The sequence below is a fragment of the Manis pentadactyla genome, chromosome 5 (genome assembly GCF_030020395.1).
Source record: "Manis pentadactyla isolate mManPen7 chromosome 5, mManPen7.hap1, whole genome shotgun sequence".
Taxonomy (NCBI): Eukaryota; Metazoa; Chordata; class Mammalia; order Pholidota; family Manidae; genus Manis; species Manis pentadactyla.
This window is the reverse complement of record NC_080023.1, coordinates 61,947,690-61,972,523: the sequence shown is the minus strand read 5'-3', so window position 1 is coordinate 61,972,523 and position 24,834 is coordinate 61,947,690. Positions and strand designations below refer to the sequence as shown.

Here is a 24,834-nt window from a genome sequence, read left to right as displayed (position 1 = left end):
GGGGTACCCATTTAAATAAGATAATTATTAAAATAATATTAAAGAATAAAGAGTCCTATTGAATTACATTATTTCACCACGTACAGTACTGCACTGACATACATACTACAGAATTTTAAATACAAACCTAAAAAAATTTTCTGTGTGGACTAGAAGTCAAGAGCATTTCAGTTTGGTCTCTGCTTTGCCGGTAACCAGTTGCAAGGCTAAAAGCAGTCCACATGTACTTACTAGCACTTATGACAAGAAAGGTGCAGGGCCAGGTACCACAAACACAAAGATGAGTAAGAGAAGCCTAACAAAGAATAAGTCACTTGGTCAACACGAGTCTTGGGCTTCTCAGTATAAAAAGAGACTGAATCATCTTGGTTTATCTCCTAGCTCTAGAATTCAATTTTTAAAAGATTTTTCTAAAGTATTACAGTTTTGTTCAAGTTGTAGGTAACAGCAGAGGAAAATTTTCAAGCTACAAAACAATCATCCCATCTATAAAAGAGATTCCAACTTATACACAAATACTAAAATAAGTCAAAATGGAAAATAACTCCTGAGCAAACCATGCTCTATGGTTGAACAGCGAATATAAGGAAAATCCTTTGAATACATATTCAATCAAATGACAGTGAGGATTCCAAATGTAATGCTTTAAGTTTACATAGTTCAATGTCTGGGAAATGTTTCCTCTACTCTTTCTGAGTTTGGTGTCAACACAACCTTTCAGACAAGAATAAAAAGAATCCTAAATTTTAGAAAGCATAAGCTTGAATAGCAAAACCATTTGTCTAAGCCTAAATATTAGATAGGCAGGGAACAAAGAAATAATGTGGCCTTGTATATAACTTAAAAAGGTCTAAAAGAATGGCCATTACCCCAGCTTTCCAAATCTAACTTCTTAGAACTCTGAATAAAGATCAACAAAGATTTCATTTGCAAAGAGAGAAACAAAACTGCAAATTCTTAGACTTCTTTTTCAAATTTAACTTACATCATTACGGATAACCTCCCTGGAATCTGCTAATAGATCCATCAGTCTGGAAACACCTAGAACATACAACCATGTGAAAAATACTGGCAGATAAAAAATACAGTGATTCAAATTAAATCATTTATTAACACATCATTTCAGTCCTCCTGTTTAGGAACGATCCTCACTTTTAAATCAAAATGATATAAGGAAGAAGAGTCACTTACCCATGGGACTGACTAAAATAATTTGCTGCACCTGAGGCCCTAGCTGCTTTAAAAGGGAAGTAAGAAGCTTCACACCAGGCCAGCGGACGTGGAAATCAAACTCCTACAATATAAGAATTTAAAATAGCTAATATCTATAATTCCAATTTTCAAGAAAAACATTTTTTTCAACTAAGAATGGTACCAAAACTTCCAAATTCTTCTTGTAAAAAAAAAGTAAACTTGAAAAACTAATTTGAGAAATAAGAGTTAATGTAAATTGACTAAAATGATTAGGCTGCAACCGACTAGAAAAAACAGTGTTTTGTAAAACTGAACACAAGAACCAGACTATATTTTAACATATTATATAGTTCTTAAAATACACATATGAATCTCTTCCAATGATACAGCGAATTTCCATACCTTAAAAAGGCATGGGTATGTTGCTTCCTCAGTAACACCCAAAAAGGCAAGAAAAGAAACTTATTAAGATGATAGAAATAGCAAGTTTCTTTATTTACCTCCAATAAAGATAAAAGGAGAGTGATGTTTTCTTGCTGTTTAATGAAAATTTCTGTAAACTGGCTTCCCAAATCCTCACTCTGTCTTGTGGAATTTTCTTCTGTAATATTCAAAGACGAAGTACTTCAATATGATACAATGTTATCTTAAAATACTCTAGTAACGTTTTTGTTGAGGGAGCTATAAGCAGAAATGATAATTTTCTTGGAACAGTGTGGCTGGTAGTGATATCACAATTATGTGGGGAAGATACACCCTTAAAATAACTTTCAATGTCATTAAAAATTTTTGATCTTTAAATATTTAAAAATGATATTCCAATAAAAGACATTTAGATTTTCACATTTCTTCCATGACATTTTTAGGTTAAATTTGTAATTAAGAGTACAAGGGAGCTCACTGAGGTGATAGAAATATTCTATCTCAGATGTGACAGTGTTTATACTACTGTACACAACTGCCAAAATACAGAGGACTATTACAATCCTGAAGAGTACATTTTACTGTGTGCAAATTAAACCTCAAAATCCCCACTCCCCCAAAAAATTACTGAATAGTTCTTGCTGTTGTTGTTCATGTAATTTAGTTTAATTATAAAATCAAGCCAATTAAACAAATTATCTAGAGATTTTTCAGTATCTTCCTCAAAAAAACTTAACATATACCCTGTAAAGTTATTTGGCAATAAAATCAGAATTTGACATTTAATTTTTATTTATTCTTTAAAATCCTTTATACTTGTCCTTAAAAGTCTTTACATTGGAAGGAGAAGCCAAGATGGTGGTGAGCGTAGGGCAGCGGAAATCTCCTCCCAAAACCATACATATTTTTGAAAACACAACAAATACAACTATTCCTAAAAGAGAGGCCAGAAGATACAGTACAACAGTCATGCTACATTTCCATCTGCAAGAACTCAGCACCTCACGAAGGGGGTAAGATACAAGTCACGGCCCAGGGGGACCCAAGCGCTCCCCCAACCCCAGCCCACCCATGGGAGGATAGGAGTCGGAGTGGGGAGGGAGTGGGAGCCCAGGACTGCTAAATACCCAGCCCCTAGTCATCCACACCAGGAGTGCAGACACACATTGCATGGTGTGCTGGGTATTAGAGAAATGGAACAGTAAAACCTGCGAGCGGGTCCCCGCAGCCGGCACCCTTGGGACAAAAGAAAAGTGAGTGCTTTTTGAAAGTGACAGGGGTATCACAGCTGGACAGAATCGTGCCGGCACACTGCTGGGAATCCCAGAGAAATTTGGGCGCCCTAACCCCCTGGGCAGCAGCATAGCTCTGAAGCCCCTCACAGTGATAAACAGCCTCCCGTCCAGTCCCCCTCCCGCACAGCCCCGCCACAGCAGGGGAGCAGTCTGAGCGGCTGAGCCCACAACAGCCGCCCAGAGCCTCCTCCATAGCCACCTGGGCCAGACTCAGAGGCCCCACTGGTGCGCAGCTGACCGGCACAGACAGAGGACAGAGGAAGCTGGGACAGGGCGTGAAGGGTCTCCATTCTCAAGGAGAGCACACCCGGTGCGCCTGACACTCCCTGCGGGGCTCTGGGCTGCCCCAACGGCTGCCCTGCCTGCAGCAGCTTAGGAAATAAAACTGGAAGCTGCTCCCTGTGTGCAGGTAACCAGCACAGGCACAGAAGAAAGGCAAGGCGCAGGAAGGGACATTGTTCTCCCAGCTGACACACACACCAACTGCTTACGATTACGTCTATCGCCAAGAAAAGGCAGAAGAATTTGATTCAGTCCAGAATTACCCAGACAACCCCTGAGAGGGAGACTGGGGAGATAGAATAAACCAATCTTCCAGAAAAAAAATTCAAAATAAAGCTCATAACCATGCTGATGGACCTGCAGAGAAATATGCAAGAACAAAAGGATCAAGTTAGGAGGGAGGATACAGAAATAAAACAATCACTAGAAGAACTTAAGAGCAGATAGGATGAGGCCGTTAATGGAATAGAAATCAGAGAACAAGAACATAGAGAACCTGAGACAGAGAGAGATAAAAGGGTCTCTAGGAATGAAAGAATATTAAGGGAACTGTGTGACCAAGCCAAACGGAACAATATTCATGTTATAGGGGTACCAGAAGAAGAGAGAGAAAAAGGGATAGAAAGTGTCTTTGAAGAAATAATTGCTGAAAATTTCCACAAACTGGGGGAGGAAACAGTCTCTCAGACCACAGAGGGCCACAGATCTCCCAACACAAGGGACCCAAGGAGGACAACAGCAAGACACATAATAACGAAAATGGCAAAGATCAAGGACAAGGACAGAGTATTAAAGGCAGCCAGAGAGAGAAAAAAGGTCACCTACAAAGGAAAACCCATCAGGCTATCATCAGACTTCTCAACAGAAACCTTACAGGCCAGTAGAGAATGGCATGATATATTTAATGCAATGAAACAGAAGGGCCTTGAACCAAGGATACTGTATCCACCACGATTGTCATTTAAATATGAAGGAGGGATTAAGCAATTCCCAGACAAGCAAAAGTTGAGGAAATTTGCCTCCCACAAAACACCTCTACAGGATATTTTAAAGGGACTGCTCTAGATGAAAGCACTCCTAAAGCTAAATAGATGTCACCAGAGAAAATAAAATCAAAGCAAAGAAAGCAGACCAACCAAATACTAACTAAAGGCAAAAAATAAAATCAACTACTCACAAAAGCAGACAAAAGGAACACAAAACAGTACAGAATAGAACACCTAACATATAAAGAATGGAGGAGGAGAAATAAGAAGGGAGAGAAAGAATCATCACACTGCGTTTACAACAGCTTAATGAGCGAGTTAAGTTAAACAGTTAGATAGTAAAGAAGCTACCCTTGAACCTCTGGTAACCACGAATCTAAAACCTGCAATGACAATAAGTACATATCTTTCAATAATCACCCTAAATGTAAATGGACTGAATGTACCAATCAAAAGACACAGAGTAACAGAATGGATAAAAAAGCACGACCCATCTATATTCTGCTTACAAAAGACTCACCTCAAACCCAAAGACATACACAGACTAAAAGTCAAGGGATGGAAAAAGATATTTCACGCAAACAATAGGGAGAAAAAGGCAGATGTTGCAGTTCTAGAATCAGACAAAATAAACTTCAAAACAAAGAAAGTCACAAGAGATAAAGAAGGACATTACATAATGATGAAGGGCTCAGTCCAACAAGAGGATATAACCATTGTACATATATATGCACCCAACACAGGAGCACTGACATATGTGAAACAAATACTCACAGAATTAAAGGAGGAAATAGAATGCAATGCATTCATTTTAGAAGACTTCAACACACTACTCACTCCAAAGGACAGATCCACCAGACAGAAAATAAGTAAGGACACAGAGGCACTGAAAAACACACTAGCACAGATGGACCTAATAGACATCTACAGAACTCTACACACAAAAGCAGCAGGATACACATTCTTCTCAAGTGCACATGGGACACTTTCCAGAATAGAACACATACTAGGCCACAAAAAGACCTCAATAAATTCAAAAAGATTGAAATTTTACCAACCAACTTCTCAGACCACAAAGGTATAAAACTAGAAATAAATTGTACAAAGAAAACAAAAAGGCTCACAAACACATGGAGGCTTAACAACATGCTCCTAAATAACCAATGGATCAATGACCAAATTAAAATAGAGATCAAGCAATATATGGAGACAAATGAGTATAACAGCACAAATCCCCAACTTCTGTGGGATGTAATGAAGGCAGTTCTAAGAGGAAACTATATAGCAATCCAGGCCTATTTACAGAAGGAAGAACAATCCCAAATGAATAGCCTAAAGTCACAATTATTGACTGGAAAAAGAACAAATGAGGCCCAAAGTCAGCAGAAGGAGGGACATAATATAGATCAGAGAAGAAATAAATAAAATAGAGAAGAATAAAACAATAGAAACACTGAATGAAACGAAGAGCTGGTTCTTTGAGGAAACAAACAAAATAGATAAGCCCTTGGCCAGACTAATTAAGAGAAAAAGAGAATCTACACATATCAACAGAATCAGGAACGAGAAAGGAAAAATCACAATGGACCCCACAGAAATATAAAGAATAATTAGAGAATACTATGAGAATCTATGTGTTAACAAGCCGGAAAACCTAGAAGGGACAACTTCCAAGAAAAATACATCCTTCCAAGACTGACCAAGGAAGAAACAGAAAATCTAAACAGACCAATAACCAGCAACGAAATTGAAAAACTACCCAAGAGCAAAAACCCCAGGCCAGATGGATTTACAAAGGAATTTTATCACACATACAGAGAAGACATAATACATATTCTCCTTAAAGTTTTTAAAAAAATAGAAGAGGAGGGAATACTTCCAAACTCATTCTATGAAGTCAGCATCAATCTAATACCAAAACCAGGTAAAGATCCAACAACAACAACAAAATTACAGACCAATATCCCTGATAAACATAGATGCAAAAATACTCAACAAAATATTAGCAAACCAAATTCAAAAATACATCAAAAGGATCATACACCATGACCAAGTGTGATTCATCTCAGGGATGCAAGGACGGTACAACATTCGAAAATCCATCAACATCATCCACCACATCAACAAAAAGAAGGACAAAAACCACATGATCATCTCCATAGACGCTGAGAAAGCATTCGGCAAAATTCAACATCCATTCGTAATAAAAACTCTCAACAAAATGGGTACAGAGGGCAAGTAACTGAACATAATAAAGGCTATATATGACAAACCCACAGCCAACATTATACTTAACAGCGAGAAGCTGAAAGCTTTTCCTCTGAGATTGGGAACAAGACAGGGATGCCCACTCTCCCCACTGTTATTCAGCATGGTACTGGAGGTCCGAGTCATGGCAATCAGACAAATCAAAGAAATACTAGACATCCAGATTAGTAAAGAAGAAGTCAAACTGTCACTATTTGCAGATGACATGATATTGTACATAATAAACCCTAAAGAATCCCCTCCAAAACTACTAGAACTAATATCTGAATTCAGCAAAGTTGCAGGATACAAAATTAATACACAGAAATCTGTTGCATTCCTATACACTAATGATGAACTAGCAGAAAGAGAAATCAGGAAAACAATTCCATTCACAATTGCATCAAAAAGAATAAAATACCTAGGAATAAACTAACCAAGGAAGTGAAAGACCTATACCCGGAAAACTACAAGGCACTCTTAAGAGAAATAAAAGAGGACACTAACAGATGGAATCTCATCCCATACTCTTGGCTAGGAAGAATTAACATTGCCAAAATGGCCATCCTGCGTAATCTACAAATTCAATGCAATTTCTATCAAAATACGAACAACATTCTTCAACAAACTGGAAGAAATATTTCTAAAATTCATATGGAACCACCAATGACCCCGAATAGCCAAAGCAATCCTGAGAAGGAAGAATAAAGTCGGGGGGATCTCGCTTCCCAACTTCAAGCTCTACTACAAAGCCACAGTAATCAAGACAATTTGGTACTGGCACGAGAACAGACCCACAGCCCACTGGAACAGGATAGAGAGTCCAGATATTAACCCAAACATGTATGGTCAATTAATATACGATAAAGGAGCCATGGACATACAATGGGGAAATGACAGCCTCTTCTACAGCTGGTGTTGGCAAAACTGGACAGCTACATGTAAGAGAATGAAACTGGATCATTGTGTAACCCCATACACAAAAGTAAATTCGAAATGGATCAAAGATCTGAATGTTAAGTCATGAAACCATAAAACTCTTAGAAAAAAAATAGGTAAAAATCTCTTGGACATAAACATGAGCGACCTCTTCATGAACATATCTCCCCAGGCAAGGGAAACAAAACCAAAATGAACAAGTGGGACTATATCAAGCTGAAAAGCTTCTGTACTGCAAAGAACACCACCAACAGAACAAAAAGGCATCCTACAGTACAGGAGAACATATTCATAAATGACAGATCCGATAAAGGGTTAACGTCCAAAATATATAAAGAGTTCATGCACCTCAATAAACACAAAGAAAATAAGGCAATTAAAAAATGGGCAGAGGAGTTGAACAGACAGTTCTCCAAAGAAGAAATTCAGATGGCCAACAGACACATGAAAAGATGCTCCACATCGCTGATCGTAAGAGAAATGCAAATAAAAAACACAATGAGATATCACTTCACACCAGTAAGGACCGCCACCATCCAAAAGCCAAACAACAACAAATATTGGCAAGGTTGTGGAGAAAGGGGAACCCTCCTACACTGCTGGTGGGAATGTAAATTAGTGCAACCATTGTGGAAAGCAGTATGGAGGTTCCTCAAAAAGCTCAAAATAGAAATACCATTTGACCCAGGAATCCCACTTCTAGGAATTTACCCTAAGAATGCAGCAGCCCAGTTTGAAAAAAACATATGCACCCCTGTGTTTATTGCAGCACTATTTACAATAGCCAAAAAATGGAAGCAACGTAAGCATCCATCAGTAGATGAATGGATAAAGAAGATGTGGTACATATACACAATGGAATATTATTCAGCCATAAGAAGAAAACAAATCCTACCATTTGCAACAACATGGATGGAGCTAGAGGGTATTATGCTCAGTGAAATAAGCCAGGAGGAGAAAGACAAGTACCAAATGATTTCACTCACATGTGGAGAGTAAGAAGAAAGAAAAAACTGAAGAACAAAAGAGCAGGAGACTCACAGAACCCAATAATGGACTAAGAGTTACCAAAGGGAAAGTGACTGGGGAGGATGGGTGTGAAGAGAGGCATAAGGGGAGGGGAAGAAAGGGGGCATTATGATTAGCATGTATAATGGGGAGGCACAGGGAGGCCTGTGCAACACAGAGAATTAGTGAGTCTTCAGCATCTTACTACGCTGTTGGACAATGACTTTAATGGGGTTTGTGGGGGGGCCTTTGTGATGGGGGGAGTCTAGTAAACATAATGTTCCTCATGTAATTGTAGATTAATGATACAAAAAACAAAAAACTACATTAAGTTAAAAACACTTTAATTTTAAAGATTACTCTAGTAGTTGTGCTGAGAACAGAATGTCAGAGAAGAAGTAGAATAGGGAGACAGATTAGGAGGCAGTAATCAAGGTGGTGATGAAGGTGGCTTAGACCTTGTTGGTTGTAATTTTTATGAAAATAAAGCAACAGGATTTGCTGATACATTGAATAAAGAGGGTGCCAGGAAAAAAGAAAAGAAAGAGTGATTCTGGAGGCTTCCCAGAGAAAAGACGGCAGCATGAGTGTGTGGTGGAAATCTCCTCCCAAAACCACATGTATTTTGAAAATACAGCAAATACAACTATTCCTAAAAGAGGGACCAGAAGTAACAGTACACCAGCCAATCTACATCTGGGAGAAGTCAACATCTCACAGAAGATGATAAAGCAAAAAGCCATGACCTGGCTGGACCCAAGCACTTCCCCTACCCCTGGCTCACCAGTGGGAGGGAAAGAATCAGTATGGGGAGGGAGTGGAAGCACAGGACTGCTAAACACTCAGCCCTAGAAATCTACCCTGGGAGCACAGACCTACATTGCATGGTGCTCTGGAGATTAGAGGGGCTGAAAAGCAAAGTCAGAGACTAAGACTGCAAACAGGTTCCCACAATCAGCTGCGCTGGGAGAAAAGAAAAGCAGATGTTTTAAGGGAGCTCTTAAGTCAGGTGGCTGCTAAGGAGCAAGGATCAAGGAGAGGGAACAGGTAGACAAATCGTCCTGGCACACTCAGCCCAGCAGGGTGGGAACTTTCAGGAGCTTCAGGTGCCCTATCCCCCTAGTTGGCAATGCAGCCCCGAGGCTCCTCACCATGATAAGCATCTTGCATCTCCTTCTTCCTCGCTGGCCCATGTGTGCAAATGGGCTCTCCCCGTCATTGGGGCAGACCAGACAGAGGGCACCTCCACCTATAGCAACTACACAGTTTAATGAAGAGGCTTCTCACTGGGTGCGGCAAACCGGCCCAGACCCAGAGGCTGCTCCCTGTGCTCAGTTGACCGGCACAGACAGTGGAGGTGGGTTCTGAGACAGGGAACCACAAAGGGGCTCTGCTACTGCGGCAGAACCCGCGCCGGTTGCCTGTGATGCCCATCATCAACCAAGGTCAAACTAAGGGCCACCCCACCCACGTCAGTTTGTGCGATTAACCCAGATGCCACTTCTTGACAGCAGTTAACCGGCACAGGCAGCAGAGACAGGCACAGCGACCAGCAAGCACAAGCAGGAAGGGATTTTGTCCTCCCAGCAGACAGCGTACCACTTGCCAGAGACCACTCCTATCACTCAAGGACTGTGAAAAGGCAGGAAAACCTTGTTTAATTCAAAATTCCTCAAACACCAGAAAGAGGGCTCAGTGAGACTGAAATCACCAATCTTCCAGAAAAAGAATTCAAAATAAAAGTCATACGCATTTGATAATGTAGCTAAATAAAAATATTCAAGAGCTGAGGGATGAATTTAGCAGGGAGACAACTGAAATTAAACAAACTATGGAGGAATTTAAAAGCCGACTAGGTGAGGTAGAGGAGACAATAAATGAAATAAAAACCACAGAATAGGAATACAGAGAAGCTAAGGCAGACAGAGACAAAAAGATCTCTAGGAATGAAAGAATATTAAGAGAACTGTGTGACAGATCCAAATGGAACAATATTCGCATTACAGGGGTAATAGAAGAAGAAGAGAGAGAAAAAGGGATAGAAAGCATCTTTGAAGAAATAATTGCTGAAAACTTCCCCAATGTGGGGAAGGAGATAGTCTCTCAGGCCATGGAAGTCTACAGATCTACCAATACAAGGGAACCAAGGAGGAAAACACCAAGACATATAATAATTAAAATGGGAAAGATCAAGGACAAGGACAGAGTATTAAAAGCAACTAGAGAGAGAAAAAAAATCACCTACAAAGGAAAACCCATCAGACTATCAACAGACTTCTCAGCAGAAACCTTACAGGCCAGAAGGGAGTGGCATGATATCTTTAATGCAATGAAACAGAAGGGCATACAACCAAAAATACTCTACCCATCCCTACAGTATATTTTAAAGGGACTGCTCAAGATGGAAGTGTGCATAAGACTAAACAGCTGTCACCAGAGAAAATAAAACCACAGCAAAGGAAGTAGGCCAACTAAATACTCACCAAATGCAAAATTAAATCAGCTAACTGCAAAGTCAGTTAAGAAATACACAAAGAGTACAGAATATGACACCTAACATATAAAGAGTAGAGGACGAAGAAAAAGAAGGGAGAGAAAAAAGAATCTTCAGTGTTTATAATAGTGTAATAAGTCAGTTAAGGTAGATGCTAGATAGTAAAGAAGCTGCCCTTGAGCCTTTGGTAACCACGAATCCAAAGTCTGCAATGGCAATAAGTACATATCTGTCGATAATCACCCTAAATGTAAATGGACTGAATGCACCAATCAAAAGACAGAGTGTCACTGAATGAATAAAAAACAAAACCCATCTATACGCTGCCTACAAGAGACTCACTTCAAAATCAGACATACACAGACTACAAGTGAAGGGGTGGAAAAGATATTTCATGCAAACAATAGGAAGAAAAAAGCAGGAGTTGCAGTTCTTTTATCAGACAAAATAGACTTCAAAACAAAGACAGTAACAAGAGACAAAGAAGAACATTACATAATGTTAAAGGGGTCTGTCCAACAAGAGGATATAACCATTATAAATATCTATGCACCCAACACAGGAGCATCTACATATGCGAAACAAATACTAACATAATCGAAGGGGGAAATAGAATGCAATGAATTCACTTTAGGGGACTTCAACACTCCACTCACTCCATATGACAGATGAGGAAGATACAAAATTGGTATTTGGTAGGCACTGCATTGCAAAATACTCAACAAAATATTAGCAAACTGAATTCAAAAATACATCAAGAGGATTATACATCATGATCAAGTGGGATTCACCCCAGGAATGCAAGGATGGTACAACATTTGAAAACCTATCAACATCATCCACTCTATCAATAAAAACAAGGACAAAAATCACATGATCATCTCCATACATGCTGAAAAAGCATTTGTCAAAATTCAATACCAATTCATGATAAAAACTCTCAACAAAATGGGTACAGAGGGCAAGTACCTCAACATAATAAAGGCCATATATGACAAACCCACAGCCAACATCATACTTAACAGCGAGAAGCTGAAAGCTTTTTCCTTTAAGATTGGGAACAAGACAAGGATTCCCACTCTCCCCACTTTTATTCAATGTAGTTCCGGAGATCCTAGCCATGGCAATCAGACAACACAAAGAAATAAAAGGCATCCAGATTGGTGGGGAAGAAGTTAAACTATCACTGTTTGCAGATGACATGATACTATACATAATAAACCCTAAAGAATCCACCCCAAAACTACAAGAACTAATATCTGAGTTCAGCAAAGTTGCAGAATACAAAATTAATACACAGAAATCTGTTGCCTTCCTATACACTAATGATGAACTAGCAGAAAGAGAAATCAGGAAAACAATTCCATTCACAATTGCATCAAAAAGAATAAAATACCTAGGAATAAACCTAACCAAGGACGTGAATAACCTATACCCTGAAAACCACAAGAAACTCTTGAGAGAAATTAAAGAGGACACTAATAAATTGAAATTCATCCTATGCTCTTGGGTAGGAAGAATTAATATTGTCAAAATGGCCATCCTGCCTAAAGCAATCTATAGATTCAATGCAATCCCTATGAAATACCAACAGCATTCTTAAACGAACTGGAAGAATTAGTTCTAAAACTCATATGGAAACACAAAAGACCCCAAACAGCCAAGGCAATCCTAAGAAGAAAAAATTAAGCAGGGGGAATAAGCTCCCCAACTTCAAGCTCTATTACAAAGCCACAGTAATCAAGACAGTTTGGTACTGGCAGAAGAACAGACACATAAACCAATGCAACATACTAGAGAGTCCAGATGTTAACCCAAGTGTATATGGTCAATTTATACACGATAAAGGAGCCATGGACATACAAATGGGAAATGACAGCTCTTCAACAGCTGGTGTTGGCAAAACTGGACAGCTACATGTAAGAGAATGAAACTGGATTACTGCCTAACTCAATACACAAAAGTAAAGTCGAAATGGATCAAAGACCTGAATGTAAGTCATGAAACTATAAAACTTAGAAGAAAACATAGGCAAAACTCTCTTGAATATAAATATGAGCAACTTTTTCATGAATATATCTCCCTGGGCAAGGGAAACAAAAACAAAAATGAACAAGTGGGACTATATCAAACTATAAAGCTTCTGTACTGCAAAGGACATCATCAGTAGAAGAAAAAGGCATCCGACAGTATGGGAGAATATATTCATAAATGAAATATCTGATAAGGGTTTGACATCCAAAATATATAAAGAGCTCACACACATCAACAAACAAAAAGCAAATAACCCAATTAAAAAATGGGCAGAGGAGCTGAACAGACACCTCTCCAAAGAAGAAATTCAGATGGTCAACAGGCACATGAAAAGATACTCCACATTGCTAATCATCAGAGAAATGCAAACTAAAACCACAATAAGGTATCACCTCACATCAGTTAGGATGGCCAACATCCAAAAGAGAAACAATAACAAATATTGGCGAGAATGTGGAGAAAGGGGAACCCTCCTACACTGCTGGTGGGAATGTAAGCTAGTTCAACCATTGTGGAAAGCAGTATGAAGGTTCCTCAAAAAACTCAAAATAGAAATACTATTTGACCCAGGAATTCCACTCCTAGGAATTTACCCTAAGAATGCAGCAGCCCAGTTTGAAAAAGACATATGCACCCCTATGTTTATCGCAGCACTATTTACAATAGCCAAGAAATGGCTAAGTGTCCATCAGTAGATGAATGGATAAAGATGTGGTACATATACACAATGGAATATTATTCAGCCATAAGAAGAAAACAAATCCTACCATTTGCAACAACATGGATGGAGCTAGAGGGTATTATGCTCAGTGAAATAAGTCAGGTAGAGAAAGACAAGTACCAAATGATTTCACTCATCCATGGAGTATAAGAACAAAGCAAAAACTGAAGGAACAAAACAGTAGCAGATTCACAGAACCCAAAAATGGACTAAGAGTTACCAAAGGTAAAGGGACTGGGGAGGGTGGGATGGAAGGGAGGGATAAGGGGATTAAAGGGCAATATGACTAGAATGCATAATGTGGTGGGGTTACATGGGGAAGGCTTTATAGCACAGAGAAGATAAGTAGTGGCTCTATAACATCTGACGATGCTGATGGACAGTAACTGTAATGGGGTATACGGTGGGAACTTGATAATGGGGGGAATCTAGTATAACTACTATGTTGCTCATGTGACTGTATTTTAATGATACTATTATAAAAAAAAACAGTACCACTTAAAACAGCATCAAGAACTATTAAAGAGTTCGGCATACATTTAACAAAAGATGTATAAGACCCATATTTTGAAAATTACAAACTAGTGCTGGTAGAAACTAAAGACCTCAATAAATATATACACTCTGTTCTTGTAGTAGAAGGCACAATAATTTTGAAAAGGAACAAGTTGGAGTACTTACACAACATCATTTGAAGATTTATTATAAAGCTGCAGTAATTAAGACAGTATTAGGTAGGCAAAAAGATAGACATACAGACCAACAGAATGCAAAGTCCAGAAATATACCAATTTAGTTCAAAATGGATCATAGACTTTAGTGTAAAACTAGAAATGAACAAAGACCTAATTATAAAAATTAAAACTATAAAACTCTTTAAAGAAAACGTAAGAGAAAATCCTAGTGATTTTTGTAAATATTTCATATACAGGAAACAAAAAAATTATAGAAGAAAAAATCAACAAAGTGGGGAAAAATTAATAAACTGGACTAACTCAAAATTTAATAATTTTGTTCTTCGAAAGCAGTATTAGGAAAATGAAAATGCAAGTCACAGATTGGGCAAAAATATCTGTAAAATATATATCACAAAGGACATGTTTCTAGAATAAAGATCTCTTACAGTTCAAATATAAGATAAACAACGCAGTAAAAAATGGACAAAAGAATTGAACAAACACTTCACCAAAGAAGATACACCAATGGCTCATAATCACATGAAAAGCTGTTAAATATCATTATTCATTATGAAATACCATGAGATACTATTTCACACTTACTGGAAGGCTAAAATAAAAAAAAAAACTGTTCATACCAACTATTTGAGAGGATGTGAACGATCTGCAACTCTCATACACTACTAGTGGGAATGATGATAAATGGTACAACTACTTTGAAAAATGTTTGGCAGTTTGTTATAAAGTTAAACACAGCAATTCTATTCCTAGGCATTTACTCAAGAGAAATGAAAACACACATCCAAAGACTTGTACGTGAATGTTTATACAAGCAATCTTGTTAATAGCTAAAAATTGGAAACCCAGATGCCCACCAACAAGGAAATGTATCAACACATTTCTGTACATTCATACAAAAGAATACTACTCAGCGATGAAAAGGAATTAACTATTGATACACAACATGAGTAAAACTCAAAAAATTATGCTGAAAGAACAGACCAAAAAAAGGCCAAAAACAAAACCAAAAAAAAAAAAAAAAACCCCAAACAAACCCCAAAAGAGTATATACCATATGATCTCATTTATATAAAATTCTATGAAAAGGCAAAGCAATCCCCAGTAACAAAAGGAGATCTGTGATTAAATGGGGGCTAGGAGGAAGAAGGACAGATTACAAACAAGCACCAGGAAACTTTTGGATATGTTCATTATTTTGGTGGTGGTTGTGATGGTTTAATGGGTTTATATATATGCCAAAACTCATCAAATTGTACATTTATGTGCATTTATTATATTTCAGTGTTTCAATAAACCTGTATTTGGGGGGAAGAAATCTAAGTGGAGATGTCAAGTAAGTATTTGAATATACAATTATAGATGTCAATCAAGAGGTCTGCGTTGGACATACACATTTGAGAGTAGTAGCATATAAAAATGATATTTGAAGTCACAAGCCTGGATGAAATCACCAAGAGAAACACTAAAGAAGGAAAGGAGTCTGTGCCATGGGACATTCCAATGTTAACGGGCTGGGGAGATAAGAAAGAAAACAGCCAAGGAGACAAAGAAAGAGTAGCCTAGTGAGACAGAAATAAAATCAGAGGCCTGTGGAGACTGAGAAACAAGTGAATAAACTGTTTCAAGAAGAAAGGAGTGATTAAACTTTCAAATAATACTGACAGATCAAGTGCTAGGTCTGAATGTCACGTGATCAAGACATGATGTAGCACTGCTAACACAGGCAGAAGTAATTTCTGTTAATGCACAGAATGGCTGGAGTATGGAGAAGTCAATACTTTCCTGAGAGGCAGTACAGTAGAATAGAGGAAGTCCACAAAGGTTTTTGAGTCAAACCAGTTAAATGCATATCCGTCTACTTTGTAGCCACACTACTTTGGGCAGATAGACTGACTGTATCAGGCCTGTATCCTTTTTTTGTAAAATAAGGATAATTTCATGTGGGGCTTCATTGAGGATTCAAAGTAAGTAAAATATCTAGCACGATGCTTAGAAAGTAGGTACTAAATAATCAACATCATCACCATTCCTAAGACAGATTTCTCAGCCTTGGCACTGTGGACATTGGTACTGTTGTAGGAGGTTCCCTATGTATTGTAGGGTGTTTAGGGGCATCCCTGGCCTTTATCTACAAGGTGCCAGCCACACTCCCTTACTTCCCCTCTGGTGGGACAACCAAAATATCTCCAGACTTTGCCAAATGTCCTCTAGGTGGCAGGAGGGGCCAAACTGCCCTCAGTTAAGAACGAGTCATAAGATTTGGGACATAAGCTATGTATGTGTAAATATTATCAAGTTTTAAAATTATACAAAACAATCTCGTTATGCTGATTCAGGAAAAATTTCAGAGTCCTATAAGGTCAGAGTTATGAGCATTATCACCAAGATGCAAAAAATGTAAAAGTAATGCGTAGCCTATGATATCCCTAGGAATATACTTGTCTATAAACAAGCCCTGATATTGACATTTTAACTTATATTTATCTTTCTCATAAAAGTTACATGCAATCTGCCAAAAAAAGTAGTTATTTGAGTTTATGATTGGACACTAAATAAAAATAAATTCACTGCATTTTTTTAACATTAGTAAACTATTAATTTTTTGCCCTTTAAGTTTGATTTTTTACATTAATGATGGCTCCAGAAGAATTATTTAAGGAAGCAGTCATTATTTCTACTTCTGGAAAATCAGGTACAGGAGGGGTTGACAGTATGAAAAAAACTACTTGAAAGCTATAAATGTTACTGCACAATTACCGATACATTGAGGATATTACATTAAGGTGGCAGAGGTTTGATGCTACATAAGTCTAATATTAATCATAAAGATGCCTAATATTCAAAAGTAACTAGAATGGCATCAAGGGGCATGCTCTACCATGGATCTGCTTAAATGATTTGCTCTTGTACATTTGGGAGCCGATAAAATTCTGTGCCCTAATTATTCATACATAAAAAGTAAAAGTTTGCATGTTAAATTGTGATTTTCAAAGCTTAAAGGTGAATTTATCTCTGGAGCTGGAAAAAAACTCAGACTGTGCACCCTTCCCATTTTATTAGAAGCTGGTATGATGATGGAAAGAGAAATTACAAAGAAACTGGAACAGAGCAGAACAGAAGCCCTGAGTCCCACAGTATGGTAAATGCCATGTATCCAATAAAATATCATCAGATTTGGTGGACTAATAAGCCTATCTTGTTTTAAGCCACCCCAGAGCCCTAAAGAGCCATAGCTATGTGGGGGTGATACCAGAAATAAATACCTAGCCAAATCCTAATAAAACTTTATAGATAAAGAAGCAGATAAAGAAAACTATATAAAAAGCAGCCAATGAGGAACAACTGTCAAGTGAACAGCTCTCAAAATACACAAGAAATCTATGTGGAAAAGGCGATGACCTTCTCCCCTTTACAAATTGTCTCTTTCCAGAAATTAAGATTATAGCAATGCAATGGCCTAATTGTGGATGCTTTGTAGGGCTATTTTACATTTGCATTAAGTTCATATTTATTGCATGAGATAACACTTGGGTATAGAATTAGTGAAAAAATGCTTTTGAAATATGTTATATAATGATTTTTATTTAAGTGGTGTGAATATAGTTGAGAATATAGACTCAGTCACAGAGGCAAGACAGAAATATATGTGAGTGTAGCAGGCTGGGCATAAGACAATACAGAGGATGGAGAGAACACGCCGTATCTAAGGGAAGCAGCAGTTATTCAACTCCAGCAGACTGCTGCCATGTGGAAATGCAGGCCCAGGTGTCATCAGTCTCCACATTGTTTTAAGAAAGAAGTCTAAAAGCCGATGTGAAAACTAATGTGAAAGCTCCCAATGTGCAATATTGGCAACTTAAGTTATTAAAAATACTTAGTGGTTAAACAAACTTGCTTTAGGCTAAAGGATCATGACCTCTAGAGAAAAGCTCAAAATAGAAGTCACTGACATTTGGGAGAATACTGAAAGTTGCAAGCTAACCTAAAAAAGAAGGGGGAAAAACCCAGACTTGGTGGGTTCTCCCTATGAAATATTTTTTAAATGCTGAGGTATTTTATATGGATAAGTGCAAACAACTAAGCTATAGGTGTAAGCCTTGGCTGGTATTTCTCAAAATGCGGGACAGTGGAATGTTAATAGGTATCAGAGGAAAGCAAGCACCTATCTACAAACAGATTTGGATTAAAGAAAGTTACAGGATTCTTCATTGGATTAAAGAAAGAAACCTGAAGAATAGGTTTCTTTACTGCAGGATATCTTATTTACATATAATGTAAATTCTGTGAAGCTTCAATGGGGGATAAAGTGTGTTATGTTTATTTAACCATGTGCTACTCTTTAAGGAATGCAGGTTTAACCTAAGAAAAAGTTTAATTCAGTGTTTGCATTGACCACAAGCTAGTAACTTAGAAAGTAGCAGAATTAATACACTTGACTTATTTTCTAGCTATACTGTATAAACTACCATACCTTAACAGTACATAATTAAGGTCTGTTTTGACTTGAACTAGTAAAATATGATTCTATTCCAAGGATCTATGGTTCCTTCTGGTTTAATAATGTCAATTTAAAATTTTAAAAAGTGTTTGTGAGATAACTCCACTTCTTTTAAGTTGTAATTATACAGACAGCACTTTTGAACTTTAATGTGGAATCCTACAAAAATTGGTTAAGCAATTAAAGTAATATACAAAGCTATTTTGGTATAACAGTAAATTCAGCTAAAACTAATGTAACTACTACACTAATTATATCTAAAAGTTATAAACAAAAACTAGACCCTTGAAAAGTTGTATCTGTTTTACATATAAGCAAAGTATGAGATAAACTATCCTATCTCATCCAATATACTTATTTTAAAACTTCTAGAACTGTTTATTTTTTATATCCTATAGTTTATATACCAAATGCTATACATATGTAACCTACAAAAGTAAATGACTCTTTAAGATAAATGAAAAAATAATAACTAAATGGCTCTTTGCTACTATAGTGAAATAAACCCAAGCCAGGCATATGAAATTCAAGATTGCTTTTTAAAAAGTCCTCATAAACTTCTGGAAATATTTCAGATCAATTTATATGACTGGCTTTTAACTAAATGTGTATATATACATTTATTCATCAAACATTCATAGTTGCACTTTCTGCAGAGGTAGCAACAATATTCAAAAACATTTCTGGACCTTCTCTTAGGAATTCCACTCCAGATCAAGTTCATAACCCATATTATGGAGGACAAAACTGCTTTACAGAAAGATATTCTAATAAAAGCAGTCCTAACTCAGAGTAAGGGAATATCAAGTAATCTTCTTTTACACTGTGGTCAATCAGGTAAACCAGAACACCTGTATTTTTTAATGTTGGCATCTTCTATAAACTAGTTGTATAAGTTACAAGATTTAATAAAGAATCTAGTCAGAAAAATGGCCACAACTTATTAAATCAGAAATCTATGTAATACTTAAAAAAACGTACCAAATAAACAAATCCTATTTACTAGATGATACTATATAAGCTACATGATCTCTGGGCTTCCATTTTCTCATCTATAGAAAAGAGAAAAATGCCACCTACCTTACAGGCTGCTATAAAGATCAAATAAGATAATGGACATGAAAATACTGTAAATTTTAAAGCTCTATGCAAATATGATGGAACAATAATACAAACAACAACTACTGATCTGTACTACCCAACAAGGAAACAGCTTATCACAAGAGTCAAGGCATAATGTTCTAGTACTTTCTTCTTTCAAATAAGGGGTTCAAATGTCACAAATGATGATGTCATACACCTTAGTTTTTTTTAGTTTTTGTTTAGTATAGGCAACTTGGTTATGTACCATTTAAAACCTATTTTATTATTTTTACTATGCTTAGTTTTTATTTTCTATAAATAAAACCATGCTATATATATATATTTTTTATTAAAGTATCATTGATATACAATCTAATGAAGATTTCACATGAGCAACACTGTGGTTACTACATTCACCCATATTATCAAGTACCCCACACACACCCCATTGCAGTCACTGTCCATCTACTTAGTAAGATGCTATAGAGTCACTACTTGTCTTCTCTGTGCTATACTGCCTTCTCCATAACCTACCTACATTATGTGTGCTAATTATAATGCCCCTTAATCCCCTTCTCCCTGCCCACCCACCCTCCCCAGCCCTTTCCCTTTGGTAACAGCTAGTCCCTTCTTATGAGTCTGCTGCTGTTTTGTTCCTTCAGTTTTGCTTTGTTGTTTAAAACCTACTTTAGATGAGGATATTCTCTTCCTCAATTTAAAAAGCTGAGTATCTCAGGAAAAATAGTAAAACAAAATAAAATAAAACTTGACTACTGTAATTCTGAGGAAAAGAAATATCAATGTTAAAAGTAAATGGAACCTTCAACAGATGAATGGATAAAGATGTGGTACATACACAGAATGGAATATTATTTAGCCATACAAAGAAAAGAAGTCTTCCCATTTGCAACAACATGGATGGATCTAGAGCGTATTATGCTCAGTGATACAAGCCAGGTGGAGAAAGACAAATACCACATGATTTTACTTATTTGTGGAGTATAAAAACAAAGAAAACAGAAGGAACAAAATAGCAGTAGACTCACAGACACCAAGAAGGTACTAGTGGTTACCAAGGGGGCCAGGGTGGGGTGGGGGGTGGGGGTGAAGGGGATAAAGGGGCACAAAAATTCACAATACAAGTTGGTCATGGGGATGGTAGTACAGCATGGAGAACACAGTTAATGATTCTGTACCATCCGACTACGCTGACAGGTAGTAACTGCACTTAAGGGGGTGAGTATTTAATAATATGGGTAACTGTTGAACCACTGTGTGGTATATCTGAAATCAACATAATATTGTATAGCAATGATGCTTTAATAAAAAAAAAAGTAAATGGAACTTAAAACAGACCACCAGGAAAAATAAACAATACTGGTGAGTTCTATGAATAAAAAAAATGTCATTAACTGGACATTTGTTGTGCATGCATTATTTTAAAGCAATAATATCAACATGTTAAGTATTCCCTGAACTGGAATACCTTCCAGTTCTTATTGAATATAGGTAAAATTTATACATATACATATGTGTATATACATATTCAAATATTTTTATTTTTTAATAAACTGCCTCAAAAAATTTTTCCCATGAAGCATGCAGAAAGCAATTTGAATAGATTGTCCTACCAAAGAAAAAGCTTTATTTTGTTAAAAGAAGCACTAGAGTATTTTTTATGCTCTGGACAATAAATAGATTTGGTAGCCACAGAAATAATAAATAGTAATAAATATTATCAAATACTCCTTTTTAATTAAGGAATTCTTAAACAGAGAGACAAATCTCAAGATTTTTTTAACCAGCCAGAAGAAACATCACTTGACAGAGTTCTTTCCTATTATTAGAAAAAATTATACAGTGTAAAAGCATCATGTATATGTAAATGCAATCTTTTACCTTCAACATCATGAATAGGTAGACAAAAATAAATAAAAAGTGGATGATACAGAAAAGTTTCTTCTGTAGTCCATTCATAATAAAATAAATAAGAGCTTTAAAATGTCAAATAAGCAATATATTGCTCTTCTTAGAAGAGACTCATGTTCATTTTACTCAAGTACCTGAGATATCCTAGAAGAGATACAGCATACTTAGGATTATGAGACAGATTTATCTTTAAATCAAAAGATTAGAAATATCCCCAATGTAAATACCTCTAAAATGGAGTTCATTAAGTCAGCTAAGAATATCTTTTGATGAAGCAGTAGAAAGTATCAATAATAGAACTGAAGGACACACTTTTCAATATCTAGATTTTTTAAATTTTCTCTTTCAGGATAAGTAAATTTTCACTGAAGAAAGTTTAAATTCCTATTTTAATCTTCCCTACAAAAAGTGATCCTACTACTTCTTTTCCAAAGGACCATTTATCCTGCATTATCCAAAATATTATTTTTGGATGCTGAACTAAAAGGAGCCAAACACATAAAGGAACAAAAAATGGAACTAATTAACATGATTATATTATAAATTTATAACAAATGAAAATCACCTAAGAAATACTGCTGCTTTACATTGTTTTGAAACAGAAAAATTATCTGCTGTAAACTAGATAAAAGCTAAATTTCTAATCTGAAACTTAAAAAAAGAAAAGATTTTTTTTTACATTGTTGCACATAATTTTCTCATTTGAGAAATAATTAAGAAAAATAAGTGTTTCTCGAAAGTATGTTCTTGTGTACACTGTATTTAAGTGTCATGTGACTAAGCCTTTTTTTTCCATGGATACCAAAGCATGTTTTACTAAAGATTTTTCATCCCTGAGTAATTAATAAAGTTAAGCTGTAAACTACATCACAGAGAAATTAAAGAAAAGGAATATTTAAGTCTAAGATACTGTTATTATTCAACCCAATCCAGTTTCAAATGTTCCTATTACTGGTATTCTGCGAAGTTAATATCCATATATTTCTGCTCTATTTTTATTTTAATAAAACATGTGCAAACTCAACATCATGTAGATTACTTTGTGACTTTTTACTTAGAATTTCAAAGGATCCTATAATTTCAGTGGACATTAGACTTATGCATGAGTATGTCCATCCTTGTGTTGTGTAGAATAATAAAAAACCCACTATGTCCTACTGCAACAGCCAATCAGACATGAGGAACACACTCTTCAACTGCACTGTGGAATGTTAGTCAATGCATGTTTTTACAATTTATAGAACAAAATATATATAGACTTCCAGTCAAGTATTTCATGGATTGGCAATAAATTATGTAAATGACAGACTACCTTAAGTATGCAAGTAATTTGAAACAAAAGGAAAAGAATGTACCAAAGAAATGTGTAAATTTCAAACTGACTCATATCATTTTACACCAAAAAGACTTAATGTAAAGAAACTTTCTCAACTTAATATATTGTTGCTCTTTATAAATTAAGTCCATGTTAAAAGTTTAAGTATTTATTAGGAAAGGACACTAACTTCATATTGTTCACCAGATAACATATAAATAAAATCTGATTTTCAATATAGGCCAAAAAATATTTTTTAATCCTTAAATTATTAATATTTATACTTAACTGAAACCAAATACAAAGAGAGGGAAAATATACCTCCAAATCACATACAAAGCAATCATCTTAAAGATAACTTTCTGGGACTAAGTTTTTATCTTTTCTTTATTGACTTAAAAAGAAAAAAAAACTTACATTTGTAAAATAAACAATTTTAAAACCAGCAAAACCGGCACAATCCAGTTTATGTACAGAAAACACAGTGAAAGAAACTTACCTAGTTCTTCTTCTTCATCATTAGATATTATATTATATAGTGTGTCCAAAGCATAACCTATTATTTCTGAATCCGAACTGGAAAAAAGAAATTATTACACTTATACACTGCTACTAAGAGTATAAACTGTCATGACCATTTTTAAACAGATATTTAGCAAGACTGTATTAACATTAATTCCATTTCTAAAATCCCAATTGAAGAAAACACCAGAATGCAAGCTATAAAAAATATATAAAGTTTATTTATATGTAAAAACTGAGAGGCAGACTAAATGTCCAGTAATAAAAAAATGTACAGTAAATCCACACATATAGCAGCAATGAAAAAAATTTATTTTCAAAGAATGTTTAATGACATGGTAAAACATCTTTAATATAATGCCAGTAGGAAGAAACTGAATATAAAAATTAACATACAGAATAATCCCATCTAGCAAAAAATATACACATCTGTGTATGTGTCCACATATATATAAAACCCTATAATCTGTAAAATAAATTGAACTGAGACAAGGTCAAAGATTCAGTGAATACAAAATGATCAGAAGTGGGAAATGAAAGCAAAGATGAGGGACAAAGGGGTCACAACAAGAGGATGTAGACCTCAAATGCAATGGGTTTTTAAAGATGTTATTATTATTTATTGTTTTGTGTTTGAGAAATTTTGAAAGACCTCTTTTACAGGAATATTGAGAAACGAGGAATAGAAGGAAACTTCCTCAAAACAAAAAAGGGAATCTATGAAAATCCCACAACTAGCATCATATTAATGGTGAAAGACTGAATGCTTCCCATCTGAGATGAGGAATAAGATGGTAATGCCCCTTTCTAGCCACCTCTGTCCAACATTGAACTGGAGCTTCTAGCTAGAGCAATTAGGCAAGAAAGGGAAATAAAAGGCATACAAATTGGAAAAAAAAGTAAAACTATACCTATTCACAGATGACGTAATGTTGTATATATAAAGTCCTAAGGAATCCACTAATAAACTATTAGAACAAGTACATTCAGCAAAGTTGAAGGATACAAGTTCTATATAAAAAATAAATTGTTCTTTTGTATACTAGCAATGAAATATTAGAAAATGAAAAACATTTATTTCTACTTAAATAACATAAAAACGATTAAAATACTGAGGAATAAATTTTATTAGAAGTATAAGACTTGTACACTGAAAGCTATAAAAC

The 24,834-nt window shown here is 36.0% G+C and overlaps 1 protein-coding gene across 2 annotated transcripts in view; it reads right to left on the bottom strand.

Annotated features, from left to right (window-relative positions):
- Window positions 1-24,834, bottom strand: part of USO1 (USO1 vesicle transport factor) — a 106,142-nt gene that overhangs the window by 51,671 nt on the left and 29,637 nt on the right. For both annotated transcript variants that reach the window (XM_036927514.2, XM_036927515.2), the window contains exons 4-7: window positions 23,646-23,722; window positions 1,695-1,795; window positions 1,192-1,294; window positions 986-1,041 (exon numbers count right to left, since the gene is read on the bottom strand). In XM_036927514.2, the coding sequence (XP_036783409.2) occupies window positions 986-1,041; window positions 1,192-1,294; window positions 1,695-1,795; window positions 23,646-23,722 (337 nt within the window). The remainder of the gene's footprint in view (window positions 1-985; window positions 1,042-1,191; window positions 1,295-1,694; window positions 1,796-23,645; window positions 23,723-24,834) is intronic.